General features: G+C 39.1%; 1 protein-coding gene across 5 annotated transcripts; it reads left to right on the top strand.

Moving 5' to 3' along the window:
• Positions 1 to 250: 250 nt before the first annotated feature.
• On the top strand, positions 251 to 4,984 carry isl2b (ISL LIM homeobox 2b). 5 transcript variants are annotated; one of them, XM_028014748.1, is made up of 6 exons: positions 251 to 426; positions 870 to 1,059; positions 1,324 to 1,586; positions 2,449 to 2,735; positions 3,764 to 3,931; positions 4,167 to 4,984. In XM_028014748.1, the coding sequence occupies exons 1-6, from the start codon at positions 369 to 371 to the stop codon at positions 4,281 to 4,283; spliced, it is 1,083 nt and encodes a 360-aa protein (XP_027870549.1). In that variant the 5' UTR covers positions 251 to 368; the 3' UTR covers positions 4,284 to 4,984. The 5 variants fall into 5 exon arrangements, with proteins under 5 accessions (XP_027870549.1, XP_027870547.1, XP_027870550.1 ...); XM_028014746.1 differs by having other exon boundaries at positions 2,449 to 2,747; XM_028014749.1 differs by having other exon boundaries at positions 252 to 426; positions 2,452 to 2,735.
• Positions 4,985 to 19,775: the final 14,791 nt, after the last annotated feature.

The raw sequence follows: 19,775 nt of genomic DNA, 5'->3' as shown, positions 1-19,775 counted from the left end.
AACATCATTATCAACAGCGCTGGGTATTAAACCACTGAACTGTATCTACAACAAAGATAACATATCAACATCTGCAATCTTGGGCTTCCATTCATGTCACGATTATTATTATTATTATTATTATTATTATTATTATTATTTTATGCTTCTCCCCAAAGCCGCCTGCTTGCTGCAGAGGTGCAAAAGAGCGATTGGAGAGCTCAGCGCTGACGCGGTGACGTCATGCGAGTAACGTGTGGGGACCTTGTAGCCTCTCCGGCCTCCCTCTCCAGTCCGGAGAGACACAAGTTATCTGGGAGGCTGCCGAAGGGCCGGCGATCTTTCCCCATCTTTTCTGCGTCGAGCTCACTCCCCTTCATCCGTCCTGTATGGTGGATATTATTTTCAGCTCTTCTTTCTTGGGTGATATGGGGGATCATTCCAAAAGTAAGTACGCCGAATTGCTCCGTGCGCTTTTCAAGCAGGAAGATTTAAGAGTCCCGATGCAGCAACAGCAGCAGCAATAGATCGGTGAACAAACGGGTTAGAAAAGCTCATATTGAGCAACGAGTCCAATTAAGAGAGCAATTATCCTCACATCGCGCTGCTGCACAGGATTATTTCTATTATATGGCTTCGGTGGAGATTTTAACAAGCAACACATGTCAGGGTTTTTTTTTATTGCGTGGAAAATGCCCAAATCTACCAGTTGTTACATAACATTGAGTTTTATCTTCATTAGAAAAAAAAAAAGAAGAAAAAATCTGCCAAAAGAAACAAAAAAATAATAATAATATAAAAATAAAAATAAAACAATGCTATAGGATTTTGGGGTGTTAATTCGACTGTGTATACAACGTTGCGTTGACAAAGCTGTGGCCTCTTCGCAGAGAAGTCAGGATTCGCGATGTGTGTAGGATGTGGAAGCCAGATCCATGACCAGTACATACTGAGAGTTTCCCCCGACCTGGAGTGGCATGCTGCCTGCCTGAAGTGCGCGGAGTGCAGCCAGTACCTGGATGAGACCTGCACTTGTTTCGTCCGGGACGGGAAAACTTATTGCAAAAGAGATTATGTAAGGTAGGAGTTTTTCAAAAGTTCCCCTCAGGTTTACTCACGGGTTGTCATAAATGTGGTGTATAAATTAAATATCATTATAGGGAGGATCTCCTAAAAAAAATAATCAGAGTAGAAACAACTAGAGAAAAAAAATCATATACAACGGCTAGTTAGTTTCAGATAAAAAGATTTCAAACATTTTGTTATTTCAAATAAATTATATATATTTCTTTTAATTTTCCCCAACACTTTACAAAAATGTTTAAACAGCTGCAAATTTCGCAGGCTGTTTGGGATAAAATGCGCCAAATGCAACCTGGGGTTCAGCAGCAGCGACTTGGTGATGAGAGCCCGGGACAACGTCTACCACATCGAATGCTTTCGGTGCTCGGTGTGCAGCAGGCAGCTGCTGCCGGGGGACGAGTTCTCCCTGCGGGAAGAGGAGCTGCTGTGCCGGGCGGACCACAGCCTGCTGATGGAGAGGAGTTCTGCGGGAAGTCCCATCAGTCCCGGACACATCCACTCCAACAGACCGCTGCACCTGGCAGGTGCGAATTTATTATTATTATTATTATTATTATTATTATTATTATTATTATTATTATTATTAAATGGAATAGCTGATATTTTTAAATATTCTGTAGACGTTTAATTTAAAAACAGCTCAAATAAAATTTGTACACATTTTTCTAGGGTTCAACTCAGATTTTTATTTTATTTTATTTTTTTTTTGGTTCAGGTCGAGCAATCAAAATGTGTGTTTTATGCATGTGTAAGTAAATTGCTGTGCTGTGACCTTTCCGTAGGCCAACTTTATAATTGATCTCATTAGCAGTAACCTGCTCTGCTGCCAGTATCTAAATAATCTGGGACTTGAGTCGCGGCCATGTCTGTGCGTCTTTCCGTGTGTGTGCGTGTGTGTGTTTGTGAGGAAAATCACTCCACCAAAATAAAGACGTATGTAAATAAAGATGACCTTCTTCCTGCGGGTATTCGGAAACAAGTCTCAGAGGGAACCTCAAACTAGATTTAGTTTTTTTTTTTTTTTCATATTTAAAGGGGAACGTCTGTTTTTCTTGACAAAAAAAATCCTTTTACTCAGCGAATCAAGTTATGTTTGAAGGCAGTACTTTGCATTTACAAATGCTTGTTCTATTATTTTTTTTATTATTATTATTTTCAAATCTGGAATGATTTGTCTCTCTTGACTGACATTCAGGTAGAATTTCGTACTATTTAGGGAAACTACATTTATATTTTCCAAATAAGAAATGTCCCTCTGTGGGACATTCCGATTCAGGGCAAAAACTCTGCTGGGGTTAATGTGAGCTCTGTATCTGTGAACGAACATTTGAAGCCTTGCAGTCTGTGAACCCCTGTTTTTTTCCCCTTCCTCTTCTCCGTCCTCAGCAGATCCCGTGGCGGTTCGGCAGGCTCCACATCGGAACCACGTCCACAAACAGTCGGAGAAGACGACGCGGGTGCGGACGGTGCTGAACGAGAAGCAGCTGCACACGCTGAGGACTTGCTACAACGCCAACCCGAGGCCGGACGCGCTGATGAAGGAGCAGCTGGTGGAGATGACCGGCCTCAGCCCCAGAGTGATCCGGGTCTGGTTCCAGAACAAGCGCTGCAAGGACAAGAAGAAGTCGATCCTCATGAAGCAGCTCCAGCAGCAGCAACACAGTGATAAGACTGTAAGCATCTTCGTAAGTTTGGCCGCTCGATTCCTCTTTAAAACACTTTTTTTTTGGCTTTTTGCTCACACTTAAGTTATTTGTTTTGTGAATATTTGTGTCTTATTGTGCTTTTGGTTTTATTTGGTGGGACTTCTTTATTTTTTTGTTATATACATATATATATATATATATATATATATAGAGAGAGAGAGAGATATAGATAGATAGATGGATAGATAGATATATAGGTCTGCTGCTTTGCTTTGAACAATTCATTTTTGCCACATACATAGGCTGGGATGACAACGTTTTGTTATAAAATAATGATCACAAAAGAAATGTGAAGTTATAAACATATCTGCTTTTCTCCTCAATTTTGTTTATTTATTTATTATTTTAGACAGGGCCGGCCCAGGTTTTTACGGGGCCCTTAGCAGAGTAAGGGGACCCGCGTAACGTTATTGTGGCAACAACTTATTTGCTTTGCTCATGTTTGATTGTTTTACTGAACTAATTACAACTTGTACATTTAACTAGTGAGTCCATAACGAGTTTGAGTCAACTGTATGTCAAAATGTTTTTGCTTGAAAAATTCTGCATGCAATTTCAGTTTTGAACATTGTATTTATACACATACTTTGTATATATATTTTAGATTTGTCATGCATTGAACAATATTTATAATCTTGATCCTTCTGATCTAGGATCTAGACAGCAATGCACTTTTTTTTGTTATTTCTGCCAGACTGCTCATTGAACCTGTGAATAAACACAGTTCCGTTTCTCTAGTTTACTAATCTGCTCTGGCAAATTTGTTTAGTGAAGAAGCTTTAGTGCATGCCCAAGTTTAATTCAAAATTTACAAGCTCCAGCATTACGGTCCCTGTGACCCTATAGCTCCGACACAAACTGTACATTTTTAACCCTTTGGTGGTTCCTCCAGAACATGCTTACATATCAGCATGGCTGTTGTGGGAGAACAAAAAAACAAAAAACAAAACCCAGCTGAAATCTAATTCAAGATTTTCCCTTCGTTTCTCCCTCAGAACTTGCAAGGCCTCACAGGAACGCCCCTTGTTGCTGGAAGTCCTATCCGGCATGAAAGCACTGTGCAGGGGAACCCGGTGGAGGTTCAGACCTACCAGCCTCCGTGGAAAGCGCTGAGTGAATTCGCTCTGCAGAGTGACCTGGACCAGCCAGCTTTTCAGCAACTGGTGCGTGACATAGCAGTCTATTTATCACTTTAAAAGCACAAAGCTGAAGGGATTTCCACAAGGTGAAACATGGTGGTGGTAGTGTCATACTGTGGGGAATGTATTCTGCACTGTAGCTTAAAGTCTATACATGCAGAAATAATAATAATAACAAATAGTAAATAATAATAATAATAATAATGCAGTTTTCAACATAAAATCCCGTAAATCTGACTCTGTATTTCCTCCTCTTCAGGTGTCTTTCTCTGAATCGGGCTCTCTTGGAAACTCTTCAGGCAGCGACGTGACATCGTTGTCCTCTCAGCTACCAGACACCCCGAACAGTATGGTACCCAGCCCAGTGGAGACGTGAGACCCAACGGTGGTCTGTGACCATCACTACCGCTGCCACCTCCTTCTCCTCCTGCAAGGACAATTTGCAGCATGATCCTGCCCCCCTCTGGCCCCTCCAGCCTCCCCACCTCCACCTCCACACCCACTTCTACCCCTGCATGTGACCAGCTCATCACATCGCTCATCGAGAGGAGACTCTTTTCTTCCTTTTTTTTTCTATACCGTGGAGAAGGTGGAACAAAGAGAGCACCGATTGACTTATTTTGTTTTTTTTTATGAGACCTTGTTGACAAAAGAAAAAAAGACAACTAAGAACAGTTGATGCATGACTCTTCATACGGAGAACAAAGATGTACAGAAGACTTCCCAATGGATATATACAACAAATCTTCCCTCAGAAAAAAAAAATCACAAGCTACTGGATCATTTCCATGTTACAGCAGAGAGACTTTCTGCATTTTCAGTGTGATCATATTGTGTCTTGTTTCTTCAACATGAGAATTTTTTGATACCTTACTTGTCGAGTCCACTTGACTCTTTGTCTTAAGGTCAGAGCATGATATTCTGCAAAAGTATTCGTGGTGTAAAATACTTTATCTTGAAGGGCCGGTTGTTTGAGCTCAAAGAACAAAAAAGTAAATTATTGTTATATTATTTATTGTTAGGAAAGCGATTCGTTAAAGGGAGTATTAACTGATAAGAAGAATAAAAAAGATGAATACAAGAGATGTCTTCATGATCTTTGTGCAGGCGATGCTTCCTAACAAGCGTTCATCTTTTCTTTTTCTGTGATTGAATAAAATATCCGATTTTTATTTATTTTTTTTTTTTATCAGACTGCATAACTTTTAAAAATTGAAGGTGTAAGCCCCGAAGGAGGAATTTCTTTCGCGCTAACCATGTGGTTTGTCCCGTTCCACCTTATGAACTGGGCCGCTGCCTGAAGGCGATCTACTTCTTGTTATCTCCCCTCTCCATCTCTTAGGTTGTGTGGCAGGAATTAGACAGTGGTCATTTACTATCTCGGGGGCAAGAAAAGCAAAAGAGAAAAAAGACAAAAAGAAAAGAAAAAAAAAAGTCTGCTGTAAATCAGCTTTGCTCAGTCTGGTTCTCCTGGTTGAGTCACAAGCCGGTCTAGACAGCGCGCAGGGATCGGCGACCTCTTATCTGGTCCTGGCATCACCTGCAAGCGATACACTGACTAAAGCCACAACAAAACCAAACACCCCCACCATATCACCGCCACCTTGAACACACAGAACCCCGATCAGAGAAGCCCCACCCTCGTAAATGTGGGGCGCAGAAAGAGTCGCTTCTCCTTTGCGTTTATTTTTGCTTCCATGAAGCCGCGTTTTTACGCACGGGTCAGACGGGGTGAGATTGTTGGCTAAATGGACTGAGCGTCTTCGACAGAAAACCACCAAGAATTCAAACGCAATTTATGGATTAAATCTTTTTAACACAAAACCGTAGCGTTGTTTGCTATTGTTCTGAAACGACCAAAGTGCGAGGTTGCATTCATAATTCTGGGCAGAAAAACAGGAATAATACAAAGACAACAAATTCAGCTGCATTTTGCAACTTTTCCCAAAGGAGGAAGAAAGAAAAAAAGCTGTTAACGCACCAAATATTTCAGAAAAGCCTTTCCCCCCTCCACTGTTGTTGTTTGCATGGTCTAAATTGCATGCTTGAATGACAAAAGGCAGATTATAGATTTGTAACTGAGCTATTTCAAATACAACAAGCAAACAATGCGTGCAGATTAAGATAAGGGAGATAAGCGAGGGAATAACAATAAGCTCTGAGAAAAAGACTACGAGGCCTATAGTAACAATTCTCTGCAGAAAAATCATTACAGGAGGCCAAATGTGATTCCAAGGCGGCTCCTTTTCAGCGTGAGCTGACTGGATCCCGCTTATTAAAATGAGCATTTCATCTTTTCAATAGTTGCAACATTAGTGTTGAATTTATTTTTTAACATGAATTTTCAAAACCTTCCCACATGAAAAAAAATTGAGTACAGTGAGAAAACAGCAATAAAGTATTTCGGAAATAAATAATGTAAGTTGTACAAAGGCACAAAAAATAATTATTGTTTAAGAATGGTGGAATAATTTGAAAAACACACACGTAATAAAATACATAATTCTCCCCCACTCCCCCTCTTCATTTGTCGTTATCCGCCTTGCTTCTTCCTCGCACTTTCGCTCAGATCGGGGTTCGGGTCATATCAGAGGTATGATCCCTTATAAAGCCTTTAAATGGGCGTTTCCCTCAGTGCGATAAATAAGCTTCAAAATAAACAGCTCAAAGTTCGGGCACGCTAAAATGTTCCAACCTCCAGGTTGACAATCCTTCACTGATCGTTCACTTAAAGGGAAAGTATTTGGCGTCGTCGCACAGATGAAAATAGTACATATTAAATTAATCTGACCCGAAACAAAACAATTGCCCCACTCCTTCCCTCCCTGGTTAGTCTGGACGTGTGTCCGTGCTCGGTGCAGGTGTCATGTTGGCATGGGAAGGACGTGATGTAATTCTCTGATTCTAATTGGCGGAAGGTGTAATTAGATCAACGACCGCCTACTGCAGGCACAGACTGACGCACAACCTTAACAGCAAAATATTGATATCGTGTTTTACTTAGTTAAATTGTTTCATTGTTTTCCCACGTTTTTTTCCCAGCAAATATATATTGCAGTTTATAATAAACAAATACATTTTAAGACATCGCCAGTTGATTGGCTTAAATTGATGCAATCAAAAATAACGCACAATTATTTCATGTGCGTTTATTTAACTCGTTTTCTTTCGGTTTTTTGTTTTATGTGAAGCTAATGTGTTTAAATAATGAATAATTTTTTGGCCCCACACCCAATTTAAAATGCCACGTCAGTAGTCTCTTTTGCTTATAAAAACAGGTATTTGATCACACGTAATTTGTGTGGTTAATAAATCTATTAATAACATTTCTGTAGGAGTGGAGGTGTTGATAAAACGCAAGATTAGGACATTTCCTTCTTCTTTTTCATTATTATTATTAGTATTGCTTGTGAATGATAATTATTACACCAATAATAACAACAACAACAACAACAACAATAATAATAATAATAATAATAATAACAATGACAACAACTTAGGAATTAATTTTTGATTTATGGGAAAACTGAAGAAAATGTCTGAAAGCATCAGACTTAAGTTTATGAATATAAATTTTATTGTATGCAATTCTGCTATGTACTTAATAAAACGTAATAAAATATAATAATAATAATAATAATAATAATAATAATAATAACAAAATAATAACAACAATAACAATAATAATAATAATAATAATAATAAAATGTCATATTACATAAAAAAACAACAAAGCAAACCAAAAACCCAGACTGTGTGACTATCTCCACATCCATTCCTGCCGTGACCTTGCCTCTCCACATCGGGGGCCACCGGCCGAGGAACAACTGGGACAAAGTTGCAGTCCAAACCTCTCAGGGGAAAAGTACTGACAGCTTGATTTAATGCAGAAACTGAGTTGGGAGATTTTTCTTTTCTGGAATAGTGGGTGAGAAACAAGCAAAACGAGCTTGTGTGAAGAGAAAGTGACAAAACAATGAGTGAACTGACACTCCCAGAATCCTGGCTGAAATCAAAGCATAAATAAGTCGGTCTGAAAAAGCAAGCTGTGTTTGAATTGTTTTCATGTTTCTGCTTGCTGATTTCTTAATAAACACTTTCACATGCGAAAGGTTCAGGGAAATAAGACACTATTTATTATCTCTGATCTATATTCTCCCTGTTTTACATCACCAGTGTTTGTTCCAGTGTGATGTACTTAAAGGTTTTGGCCATTATCAGGTGTTTAAAGTAGGAAATTTAGGGGTCAATTTATCTCAGACAACTAACAGTCGATTAAACATCTAAGTGACGAGAATTTCCTCATCTTTAGGCTTCACTGATAATAAAACGACACAGTCAACATTTGTGTGTGTGTGTGGGGAGGGAGGGTGTGTGTGTGTGTGTGCTACCTTGCCACTTGTTCACTATTGATCCTTAGAAATGAATGCTGCTTTTATGGGAAGCTGACATGATGAGTAAATATCCAGACATTATCCTTTAAACTTTTAAAAGCACTAAAGCCAGCAGGGCAAAAGCTTCTTAGAAAGTGTAATGTGAAATAAAATCCATTTTATGTGTTTGTGTATGTGGGATGGTATATTTTGACCATTATGTTTATTATTAATATTATTATTATTGTGATTATTATTATTGTGATTTTAAAGAGCTGACAACAAAATGATCATACAATGGAGCCAAAATATCTACATTGTTGTTTTTTATGTATACCAATATAAATAACTTCTAAAGTTTCTCCAAATTTAGGAATACAAATATATCTGTTTAGAGGAAAGAATTGAAAACTGAAAAACATCTGTACTAACCTGGTTGATAAAATGTGCACACATTTAAACGGCTACTTTGTGGGAAAAACTTTAAATTTCAATCTTTGGTCTTAGGACAGCATCTGTTAGCATGACATATATTTACTTTGCGATATTTGCAAAAGATTTTATCAGATTGTGAGGACGTTTTATGTCCAGAGCGCTCTTCAGGTGACCCCAGAGATTTTCTGTCAGATCTAGCATTGGGAGATTCTGTTACTTCTCTTCAAGCAAAGTCATTATTCTAGTGATATTTTTTTAATCCAATGTAGCATTGAAAAATTAAATCATGGTTTATTATCTGCTATCTGGGGAACACACAAAGAGTTGGAGTCAAAACTGGCTCCTATTTGAAATAAATTCATAATTTCTTCCACTCTGGAAAAATTCCAAGATTCATGTGAAGAAAAGTAACCCCACAGCATGATCCTGCCATTACCGTGTGGATCTGATGCTCTCTCTGAGATGCTGGGTGTTAATTCTTGTTCCTTCAGACCATAACGCACTCTCTTCCAAATGGTACTTAAAGATTTCTTCCCGTGTCTGATTTTTTTCTTTGTAAAGAAAGGCACATGTTTTGTACATTTTTGTTTTACACCTTATATGTTGAAAGTCATCAGTAGCTACTTGGCAGAAATTGTTTCAACTCCTTCGGTCTTGCTGTCAATCTTCTTGGGTTTCCACTTTCTGTTTGTTATTTTTAGCATTTTGGAAAATATCTACTTTTGGTACTCTCTCAAACTCCAATTGTTAATGGTTGTCTTTAATTTATCGTAGGAAAAATATAAAGCTTTCAAAATTTTTCTTTCTCTTTCCCCTTACTGACAGCACTGCATAATGTGACCATTTTGATGCTTTGGAAGCTCTTTGAAGTGAAGGATATAAATGAGCAAATGTTAGGGAAGCCCTTCTAAGATAGCTGAACTTTTATATCTGGTTATTCAAATTCACTAAAATAGAAGGAAGGTGTGTAATTGGAAAAATTGAACAAGTGTTTCCAAAAAAAAAATAAAAAAAGAAAAAAGAAAATAATAATAATAAGGTGTGCTTACGCATAAAATCAAGTTGTGGCACCTTTTCTTATTCAGTTATATTCTTCCTCTATGCGATTGTTGATTTTTGAATTAGAATAAACAGGATAAATGTCAAATCAAACACTGAAAAGTAAAAAAAAAAAAAAAAACTTTTAACATGAGTGTGAATGCTTCTGAGATCAAAAGGGCAAACCATATCCTTAGCTGAACCTTTAGGGCAGAATCTGCATATGCAGCAGATTCTCTGCTGCAGAAAATACTCTGAATTTCTTGTCTTCTGTGTGTTGGGGTGTGTTTGCGTGCATGTGCGGCTTTGATGATCAGACCTCAGGCTCACCTGGAACACACAGAGAGCAACAATCTGCTTCCATGGTCCCGCAGCTGAGAGAGTGTCAGAGCCGCGTAAATCACAGCGCCCCATCCACACATAAATCTGCTGCAAAAACAACCCACCAACGCCCATTAGGAGGAGAGGGGAGGGTCAGAGCCGCCCCCATTCCCCCCAACACACACACTTTACTCGCTATAAAACACAACGAGAGTTCACCTGTACACCATCCTGTTATTAGCCCAACAAGGAAGACAAACACGTGTCAACGGATGCAAACAATGAGGTAGTGAATGTGAGTCACTCTAAATGAGGAGCGGCATCAAAAGGTTTCAGGGAGACTCTCTGGCGTTCACCAGGGTCATTTCAGTGTCAGTTCAGGAGTTCAAGAATGTTTTTAGGAAGTCTTTACATTTCAGATTTAGTACTGAAGTTCAATTAACCCTCTGACTCATGAGGAAGGACGAAATATAGCTAAGCCCCTAATTATAGCAAACAGAGCCAAAACGAAACTGTAAATGTCATGAAATATTGCTCCTGTCAGTTGGAAACAGTGTATCTTTTCACAAGGTGTGGGGGAAAGTGAAGTTCAGCTTGACATGGTTTCGGCCTGGATGAGTCAATAATAGAAACAGATAATACAGAGATTGATACGCCAAAAATAGCCCAAGTTAGTGTTTGGGCTGGAAAGCAGTTGACCTGCTACAATCAGTTTAAGAAATGACCCCAAACATTTGTGATGCTGAGAAACACAGAAAGTCAGACAGAAAGGATGGGGACTGTAGTTTAAAAACAAAAAAGAAGCATTGGTTAAGGCTCTGTGGTGATCCCCCTGTCCCAAGGCGATCCTGCCACTTTAAGAAATGAAGCAATATCATTAATGGAGGCCTCGGAGGGCTGACATCTTGCTCCAATTCACCAGTTCCCCCGTCCATCACACCATTACGGTGGGCCCAGCCGTATTAAAATCCAATCACTCCTCTGGCTAGTTTGATTAAGGAGGGCAAGTGCACAAGAAAGGGCTCCCACCCATTGTTGCCTCTGCCGGGGAGTCCCCTGAGGCCGGAGCCGGGTTCCTGCGTCAGACAGGGTCTGCTCACAAGCTACAGTAGGACGACTCCTAAATTCTCAATGCTATGACTTCTCTATTTTATTTAAAACTTCCTTTTGACTGATCTCTGAGCAGGGAGGAACTAGAAGGACATATTCCCAGAATGCAGTTGAGCAACTTTTAGATCAAATTTTCCCTGAGGCCAAGCTGTCAGCTATAACTCACCCAGTAAATATGGCAACCATATAAATGTCTACCTAGCAGATTTGAAGCAAATTTAAAATGTTTTATTTGTTCATAATTTGGGAGGTTGAGGTTCTTGGAATGAACTTGTCATATATATTTTTAAATATTTATTCCTCTTCATTCACTTCCTGAAATTCTTACAGTTTAATTTGCTAACATATTTCCAAGGGCTTTTGATTTCATGTGCAGTCTAATAAATGTGGCATGAGACAGATTGCCACTTTGAAAGCGGTGAGAATGTAGTAACAATTAAGCCACGTTTCAACTGCTTCCTTTCTTTATAAATAAATAGATACTTATTGATTTATCAAATGTTTTGAACAATGCTGTAGACCTAAATGTTGACCACTGATCGAAATTGTACTTCCAAAAAAAGGTGATATAATTATTTTAAATTTCTTTTGATGGGTTTTACAGTCATTTGTCTAATAAAATGATAGCAACAAAACAAAATAAATGCCCCTGTATTTTTGTTTCGCACTACTGTGAAACCAAATAATAAACCAAGAACAATAACAATGATTTTAATAACCACAGCATTTAAAGTTGCATTTTCATTGCTTGCTGCTCTGTGGGTTATTATAAATTATCAGCCTTTTTGATCCAAATAAACCTGAATTGGTTTCCAGCCAGCAAGTAACTAATCTGTCTTTTGTTTAAACATCAGGCTACTGCTGCCCTCTCGGAGGGAGATGCATCAGACAGATTGGCTCTGGGAAACAAGGCAGCATCACAGGTACAGACCCCGGAGCCTGAAGCAAATTAAAGCCAGAAGGCCAGGCCAAGCCTCTACGACCACAAAGGTATAAATAACTGGGATTTACAAGTTTTTTAAAACACTTTTAAGAATACTCCCCTTTAATGTGCTCTCTGTTTAATAATGCACTTTGGGTTTTAAGAGCATGATAAACAAACCAATAATTCACTTTTTTTATCATCTGAGGGTGAAGCCCTTCAGGACTGGGTTCTACAGCAGCGTTCAAAGGGGCCTCAGGCGGATGACGTGGACAGCTGTCGTGAGATGTTTTGGACAACAGCTGAGATGTAACTGTTGAGCTTTGTGCTTTCTTACTGATTAAAGCGCACCAAGGTTCATCTTCTCAAGAACAGCGATCTTTTAAAAGCGAGACTGATACTGACATGAATAAACACCGGATTTGGTGAAAGAGCTGGCTCGTTTCAAGGCATAAAATAACAAGGCTCCTGGGTATCCAGCATGAGAAGATCTCAAAATAAAATGCTAGTGTAAACAGGATGTGTGTAGATTTAAGATCTAGTAAGATATTTCAACCTACTGAAAAGGTAAAAAAAATTGTAATTTTCTTGCTTGGGTTATTCAAATTAACATGTCTTTTTCTTTGAACAATAATTTGTGTGTGTTTCAGAAAGTGAGCGTGATCTGGGAAGGCTCACGGTAGCATTTGGCTGTAGTTTCCAGTCTGCAAAGCTTCATAGGATAAGTCAATGAGTCTCTTGGCTGCCAAGACCCATAAAGAGGACACAGCAAGGCTTTCATAAAACATTAAACAACCATATTCAAATAATAGTAATCTCTCATCAGGAAAAAGAATGTTATTGTGTGAAAACATCTTCCTCTGGTAACTAAAGTGCTTTTGTCATAAATGTAGGAGCTCAGAGTGAGCAGGCTGGGAGACAACTGATGTCTGTGTTAGAGCGAGGACCTGGAACAAATACAACACACACCCAAACACTCCCTTGCATGTTCACTGTAACACCCACACCCTCCTTTGCGCTCACACACACTCTCCGAGTCACTGCCAGCCGCCACAAATCACTAGGCCATAGCATCTAATCCTCCACCAGCCAGTGCCATGGCATTAAGCATCCAAACAAATTGTCCTTCATCGAGTGCTTGCAGCAGTAGAAGACATAAAGCAAAAGGGAGAATGCAGGGGAGGGCTGAGGAGTTGGACCTGGAGAGGTGGCAGACCTCGCTGCTCTAAGCCTGCATTAACACACTCCCCACAACCTTCTGTGAGAGATTCCAGGGATAGCACATGGACTGAAAAGCCACTTGATTAGACAATGTTCTGTTTTTTTTTTTGTTTTGTGCTTGTTTTCAAATCAATCCATTTAAATAGAGCAGAGTAGACAGAGGTGTTGTTTTTGAACGTGAATGTTGGGATGTGGTGGAAAAAAAGATACAGTGCCTTTTAAAAGTATACTTCCTTAATTTCATTATATTTTAGCACGTCACAATTAGAAATGTCTATGTACTTCACTCGAGTTCATGTGATAACACAAAGATACAAACAATTTTAATTTTTTAATTGTAATTGTAATTTTGTAAGATATATAGCTGGAAGAAAACCTGGTACAGGCTGCAAAAGAACTGAAACTGACAGAGGTTCTCCTCCCAGCAGAAAAATGACCCTAAATGTATGGTCACAGCTACAATTTAATAGTTTAGATTAAAGTAAATGTCAGAATTGCACAGTCAAAGTTCTGACCTAAATAAAATTCAGAATCTGTAGAAAAAAAACAGTCAAACTGAGCATGTTCGCAAAAAGGAATTGGCAAAATATTAGGCCTCTAGATATTCAAAACTACTGCAGGTGGAATTATGTCTAAAGGTGATTCTATAAAATATTGACTGAATGGGGCTGATTTTAAATGCATCCCACAATTTAGATTTATATCCATATATTTAAAATGAGTGAAAAGCATTCATTTACTTTCACTTTATTCACTGTGTTGCTCTATTACTTAAAATCTTAATAAAATACATTTAAGTTTGTGCTTGTAATGTGTCATGATGTGGAAAAGTTCAAGGGTTATAGATACTTTTTCAAGGTTTTATGAATCCCTTCTTGTAGAATGCTTTTCCTTTTTGCCAAAACAAATAAAAGACTAGCCGTTTGTGGATTTATTGTTATCTGAGGATGTGAAGGAACAGTAAGTGGAATTCTTGGCTAACTTGATCAGTGTGTTTGAGATCAAACAATGTATTTATGATCCATTGTGCATCAAAGGGTTTGGCATTGCTAAGGGTAAAAATCTGAATGATTGTGCCATCTTATTTAGGCTTACAATATCATCGGATAGGAACTTCTCATATATTTTATACTGTTAATTGGAGAGAAAAGTTCTAAATATAAGTAGAAAAACTCTTTAAAGTATTTATATACAAATTGAGGCATGCATAAAGTAAGTAGAGCACTCGGAATGGCTCCTTTTATGTGGATTTATATATTTGCAGTCGATAGCTAAATGTCTGGAATCAACTTCTTTTGCAAAATAGTCAACTAGACTGCCATGAAATTTGCTACAGACTGCCATGGGCCCCTGCGGATAAATTAAATTAAAGCTGACCCCTTGACATTTTATCTAGCATCACATCAAAGTAGGTGTACAAAAATCTAATTACTCCAAGACAGCATTAGGTTGGACTTCCTTCATTGGATAAGCTGTCATAAAATTTGTCCTACTGCCTCAAAATAAACAGTGTGGGGGGTCCAGTTTTAAGTACATCTGAAACTGTGCTAAATATAACATTTTGCAAAATAATAAAAAACTGCACATGTGAATGTGTCAACAATAATGTATAAAAACACACGTTCTAGCTGATCACAAGGCTTTATTTAATGGTTTAAAAAAAAAAACATTAAATGGTTGTGCCCCCTAAAAGTAAATCTCAAAATATGTTTTTCCATCAAAATATAGCTGACCTGAAAGTCTTTAAAGCATAATAATAAAGCCATATATCGGATGAGGTAACGATATAACTCCAGATTCGTCCGTTGACACCCTGAACGTTGTCTCAGCTGAGATTGGAGATATGCATCGGCCTACTAGCTGCTGGAAGTGGGCATGGTCAGGTTGCTGATAAGAGGGAGGGCACCGCTCTATCTGTGAGATCTGAGAGATGCCGACAGCTCTCGTGAAAAGGAAGCTGACTTAGGACTGCAGTGGAGGCTTATCTTTACAGTTTCCTATACCACCTACTGACAGGGCCTGAGACTGTGTAAATTCCTCTGTCCTCTGAAATGACTCCGACCAGACAATGAGACGACACTCTGTGTACTGATGTGCACTACGGCACCGAGAACAGAGGAGATTTTACAAGGCTTGACGGAGACGAAGACAAACACAGGTCACATGTGCTTCAAATTGTGTTTGGACACAGACAGTGAAGAAGGCTCCACACCTTTCTTTTTATAAATTGCAAAATTCCAACATCATGCAATTCACTTGGACAGAGTAATGGCTATTTGTTATATTTAGTAAGAAAATAAATACATGTAATAAAAATTATGGTAAATATTGATCTTGTCGTGTTAAAGTACTGACAAATTTACAGCGGATGAGTCAATACGTGAGAAACACCAGGGGTGAAAACTCGGCCCAATGTTATTGTAAGAATAATGTGTATAAGTCACTTCTGAGATGGCTTTTTTTTTTTTTTTTGCTGCTTTGAAGCTTTTTACATCAGAGGAGCTGGGGTGGCATTTATCATCCAGTGGATAGTGGTTCCCTTTCAAACTTCTCTTTTTATGACGTGCATTATTTCCCGTGTGCACACATAAACAAAGCCAAGGCTGCCGGCACTGAATCAGCAGACTGTGTCACCGCTTGGCCTCCCGGGTCAGGCCAGCTTTCTTGTGCCGCCCAGTGCTTACATTAGCATGTGAAAGGCTAAAGCTGTTCCAAATATTCCCTCTAAACATTTATTCTGCCTTAATGCTGAATGAAAAAAAAAAGTAAATATCAAGGAGCGGCATGAATCCAGGATGCAAGTAAGTCTTTTGCCATAACAAACCAGATAACAGAAGAATGAATGAGTTCTCACCGGGAACCTGTAGCAATGATTAGCGATTAGCTGAAACTTTTGAGTTTTTTCTTCCGTTACCAAATCGGTTCGAAACATATTTCACATGAGAACTCGTTCATCAGCAAAGTCCTGCCTGTCCCCAACGTGGCAGGCAGCCTAGCAGGCAGGCACCAGGAGTCTGTGTTTACATTGGAAGTGCCTGGAAATGAATTTCCCCACACTAGTCTCATTTGTCTTATCAGCATATAAATGTGCCGCTTCGCTTATGGAGGACAACATCTGACAGAAAATGTCTCATGGGCTTAGAATATTTCCTTTTAAAGTGCAGTGACCAGGTGCATGCAGCTGAAGATAAAGAAGCATCATCTTCTGACCGGGATTCACCAGAATTTAGCTGCCGCACATTTTTTAAATTTGCAGAGTGTTGGGGAGGGGGAGGCTCTGAGGGACGTATAAATATTCAGGAGGTACACGCCGTATTCCCAGTCTGCTCATTCTGTTAACTTTTCCACACTGCAAGCAGAATCATCTGTCATTCACCCTAATTTAATCATCGGCCACTCTCATTCAATTATCCAATATAATATGCAAATGAGGTGAACAATGGCCAGCTCATGCTAATTATGTACATCAGAATAATTAGATTGGACAGCAGTGGTGGTAGGGAAAGGGGGTACCCTAACTATCATAAAATAAGAAGGGGGGAGATTCTTTAATTAAGGTTGCAAAAATTTTATTAGAATCTGTAATATGCCCATAAATTGTTGAATGGTAGCCATACACAGGGGGGACATTACTCTTATTGAAAAGGGCTCCCTGAAGACTTGCACTGTGAAGCGCAGAGGGAATGTCCATACCAAGGGCAAAACCATTCCAAAACAGGATTCTCCTTTAAAGGCAGCAAGGATTATAGCATGTAAATAGGAATTACTTTTGGAAAAAGTCAGTAAAAAATATAAGATACTAAGGTGTTTTACAGCAAGATTTATGTTGCAGCTAATAATAAAAGACAGAATAAATACCAAAAGTGTATATTTTTCTAATTCACTGCTGTATGGTACAACCTTTAGTATATTTTCTTCAGCCAGCTGTAATCAGAATCAAATGATGTAAAATGTGTGAGGTGTGCCAATGCAGTAGAGCGTGCCTGGCAGCCAGTTAGACACAGAGAAACGTCAGCCCTAATCCTGTCCTCTGCTGCTGCATGCATGCAGGCACTGCTGCCTCTCCACAACAGATCAGCAATGTCCAGCAGCCCAGCACACAACGGGCTGCAGCGGGGCGCACAATGGCTCCGTCCAAGGACCAGCAGACAGCGAGCAGCAGGACCCTGGACGGGGTGCTGAGGCCACTGAAATATTTACAGAGGCGTGTTTTGTTGCTTTTGTGTTGAATGATTGAAGGGTGCTGTGTAGACAGTCTCTCTGGGGTTTGTTGCTGAGGGAAGGAAGTCGCTGGGGGAAAAAAAATAAAGGTAAAGACAAAAAAAAAAAATAAATAAATCACTTCTTGTCTTTAAAAATAACATTGTTTGTCCCGAGCTGATCTGTGTGTGTACAAATGAAGTTTACTTAGAGGGAAGAAATGCACGGGGGTGTTTGAAGTTTGAAGGAGTCTGAGGATGGCTGAATCCTACATAATCCATCACTCTCTGTGCAGACAGACAACAACACCTCCGTAATGCCGCGGCGTATCCTGCTCCGGCCAGACAGTATTTGTTAAACATGTCAGGGTGACAGACCAGCAGTAGGTCAGGAGCACAGTAGATTAAAGTGGGAGTGAGTCGGAGTGAGGATGTCGAGACATGTAAACTGACACATTCACGGCAGCGATAGGCTGTCTGCTATCTCTTCCTTTTCCAATACATCCCCACTAAATGTGCACACAGAGGGGGGCTCACTGTTTACGTTGCACGTCTTCTTTGCAGTACATTATCTGCAAGCTATATGTATGGCAGCCTTACTTACACACAGCATAAACATACTTGTGTTCAGTCAGTTTAATACAGGTTTTCCATTACTTTGTAATCATTATGAGGTAATTCCCATTAGACTTGGACGTTTTGCATCTGAAACATCTCTTTGTCACTTCCATTCTCCGTCAACATTTCTTTTCCTAAATACACAATATCCATCCTATAATAAAACAAATGTTTTACAAAAAACAGATCAGTAAGCATGGTGGTGGTAGCATTATACCATGGGGATTTTATCTATTGCATACTCGCAAAGTAAAAGGAATTCAATTCAAACAAATATGAAAAGTAAAGTGTGTGTTTGTATTCAACTCCCATTACTCTGATACCCCTAAACAAAATCAAGTACAACCTGTTGCTTTCAGGAGTTATCTGGTAATTGGTCATTTAATCTCAGCATATACATGCAGTTGCTCTGTGAAGGCCTTAGAGGTTTGTTTGAGAACAATAGTAAAAGAAAAAAGCATCATTCAGACCAATAAATACACCAGAGATATCACGGATAAAATATGGGTAAGCTTAAAGCAGTGTTACTGTTAGGGTAAGAAATAATATCCAGCACATCTCACAGAGCTCTGTTTAATTTATCAGTCAAAGCTAAGAAGAAAATGTCAACAGAGACACGGCTGTCCACCTTCACTAGCAGGTCAAGCAAAGGCAGGATTAATTAGGGAGGCAGTCAAGTGGCTCATGGTAACTCAGGAGGAAATGGGAAAACTATCCTGACAGGACTATTGATCCACAAATCTGACCGTTATGAAAAAATACGAGAAGAAGTTTGAAATGTGGAGACAGAGCAGATTTGTGGAGGAGGGTCCTCTGGTTAGATAAGACTAGAACATATTGCCCTTATGAAAAACACTCAATATGGCAACATGGTGGAGATGGAATCATGCTATGGGGATACTTTTCTTCAGCAGTGAAAGAGAAGCTGATCAGAGTTAATGTGAGGATTGATCGAGCTTTATACTTCCAGCTTGTTCCAGTTACAAAATGTTCTTAAACATGCAGAGAATTAGAATGGAAAGCTGTAGCTGGTTGAGACACGTCCTACAGGCTGGGAACTGCATTTGCATTAAGAAAATCCAGTATTGACTGAGTCTGGATGAATACAAAAACACACCACACTTTTAAGACTTGTATGTATAACAAGTGTGAGAAATCAAATATAACTTTTCCTCCACTTTACATGTATGCACTACTTTATGTTGTTCTGTAATAAAAAAACAATACAAAACATTGAAGTGATGGTAATGTGACAAAATAGGTAAACAAATAAAAGCACAGCAATACTTTCTTTGGTGGTGGGAGGTCAAATAATGGCAAAGAACAGAAAACATTTCAATGGACAAGTTAAAGAAAACACGAGAGGAGCGTTTTAAGCTTCACCAATGAACCTTTTAGACAGTTTGTGCATTTACCTTAAGCGACTACCAGAACCAGTTGCCACAATTTTATATTGCTCACTCAGATTAATACTTATGTGGGGATTGTGGTAGATGACAGCAGACTCCTCTAACGCAAACACACCATAAAAGCTTAGATCCAGGAACAACAAGATTTAGACTTCATTTTTGCGCACATAATGTGTCACCTGAGTTATGGCCAAGCATCTTGTCCGAAGCTAGGAGTATTTA

Source organism: Xiphophorus couchianus, chromosome 4 (genome assembly GCF_001444195.1).
Source record: "Xiphophorus couchianus chromosome 4, X_couchianus-1.0, whole genome shotgun sequence".
Taxonomy (NCBI): Eukaryota; Metazoa; Chordata; class Actinopteri; order Cyprinodontiformes; family Poeciliidae; genus Xiphophorus; species Xiphophorus couchianus.
This window is presented reverse-complemented; position numbering and strand designations above follow the sequence as displayed.

Excerpts from the sequence above, each read along its gene's own strand:
- isl2b (XM_028014746.1), top strand. The coding sequence starts at position 369 with ATGGTGGATATTATTTTCAGCTCTTCTTTCTTGGGTGATATGGGGGAT. Across the intron at positions 427-869 it reads TATGGGGGATCATTCCAAAA|AGAAGTCAGGATTCGCGATG; the intron begins GTAAGTACGCCG and ends GCCTCTTCGCAG. Across the intron at positions 1,060-1,323 it reads TGCAAAAGAGATTATGTAAG|GCTGTTTGGGATAAAATGCG; the intron begins GTAGGAGTTTTT and ends CAAATTTCGCAG.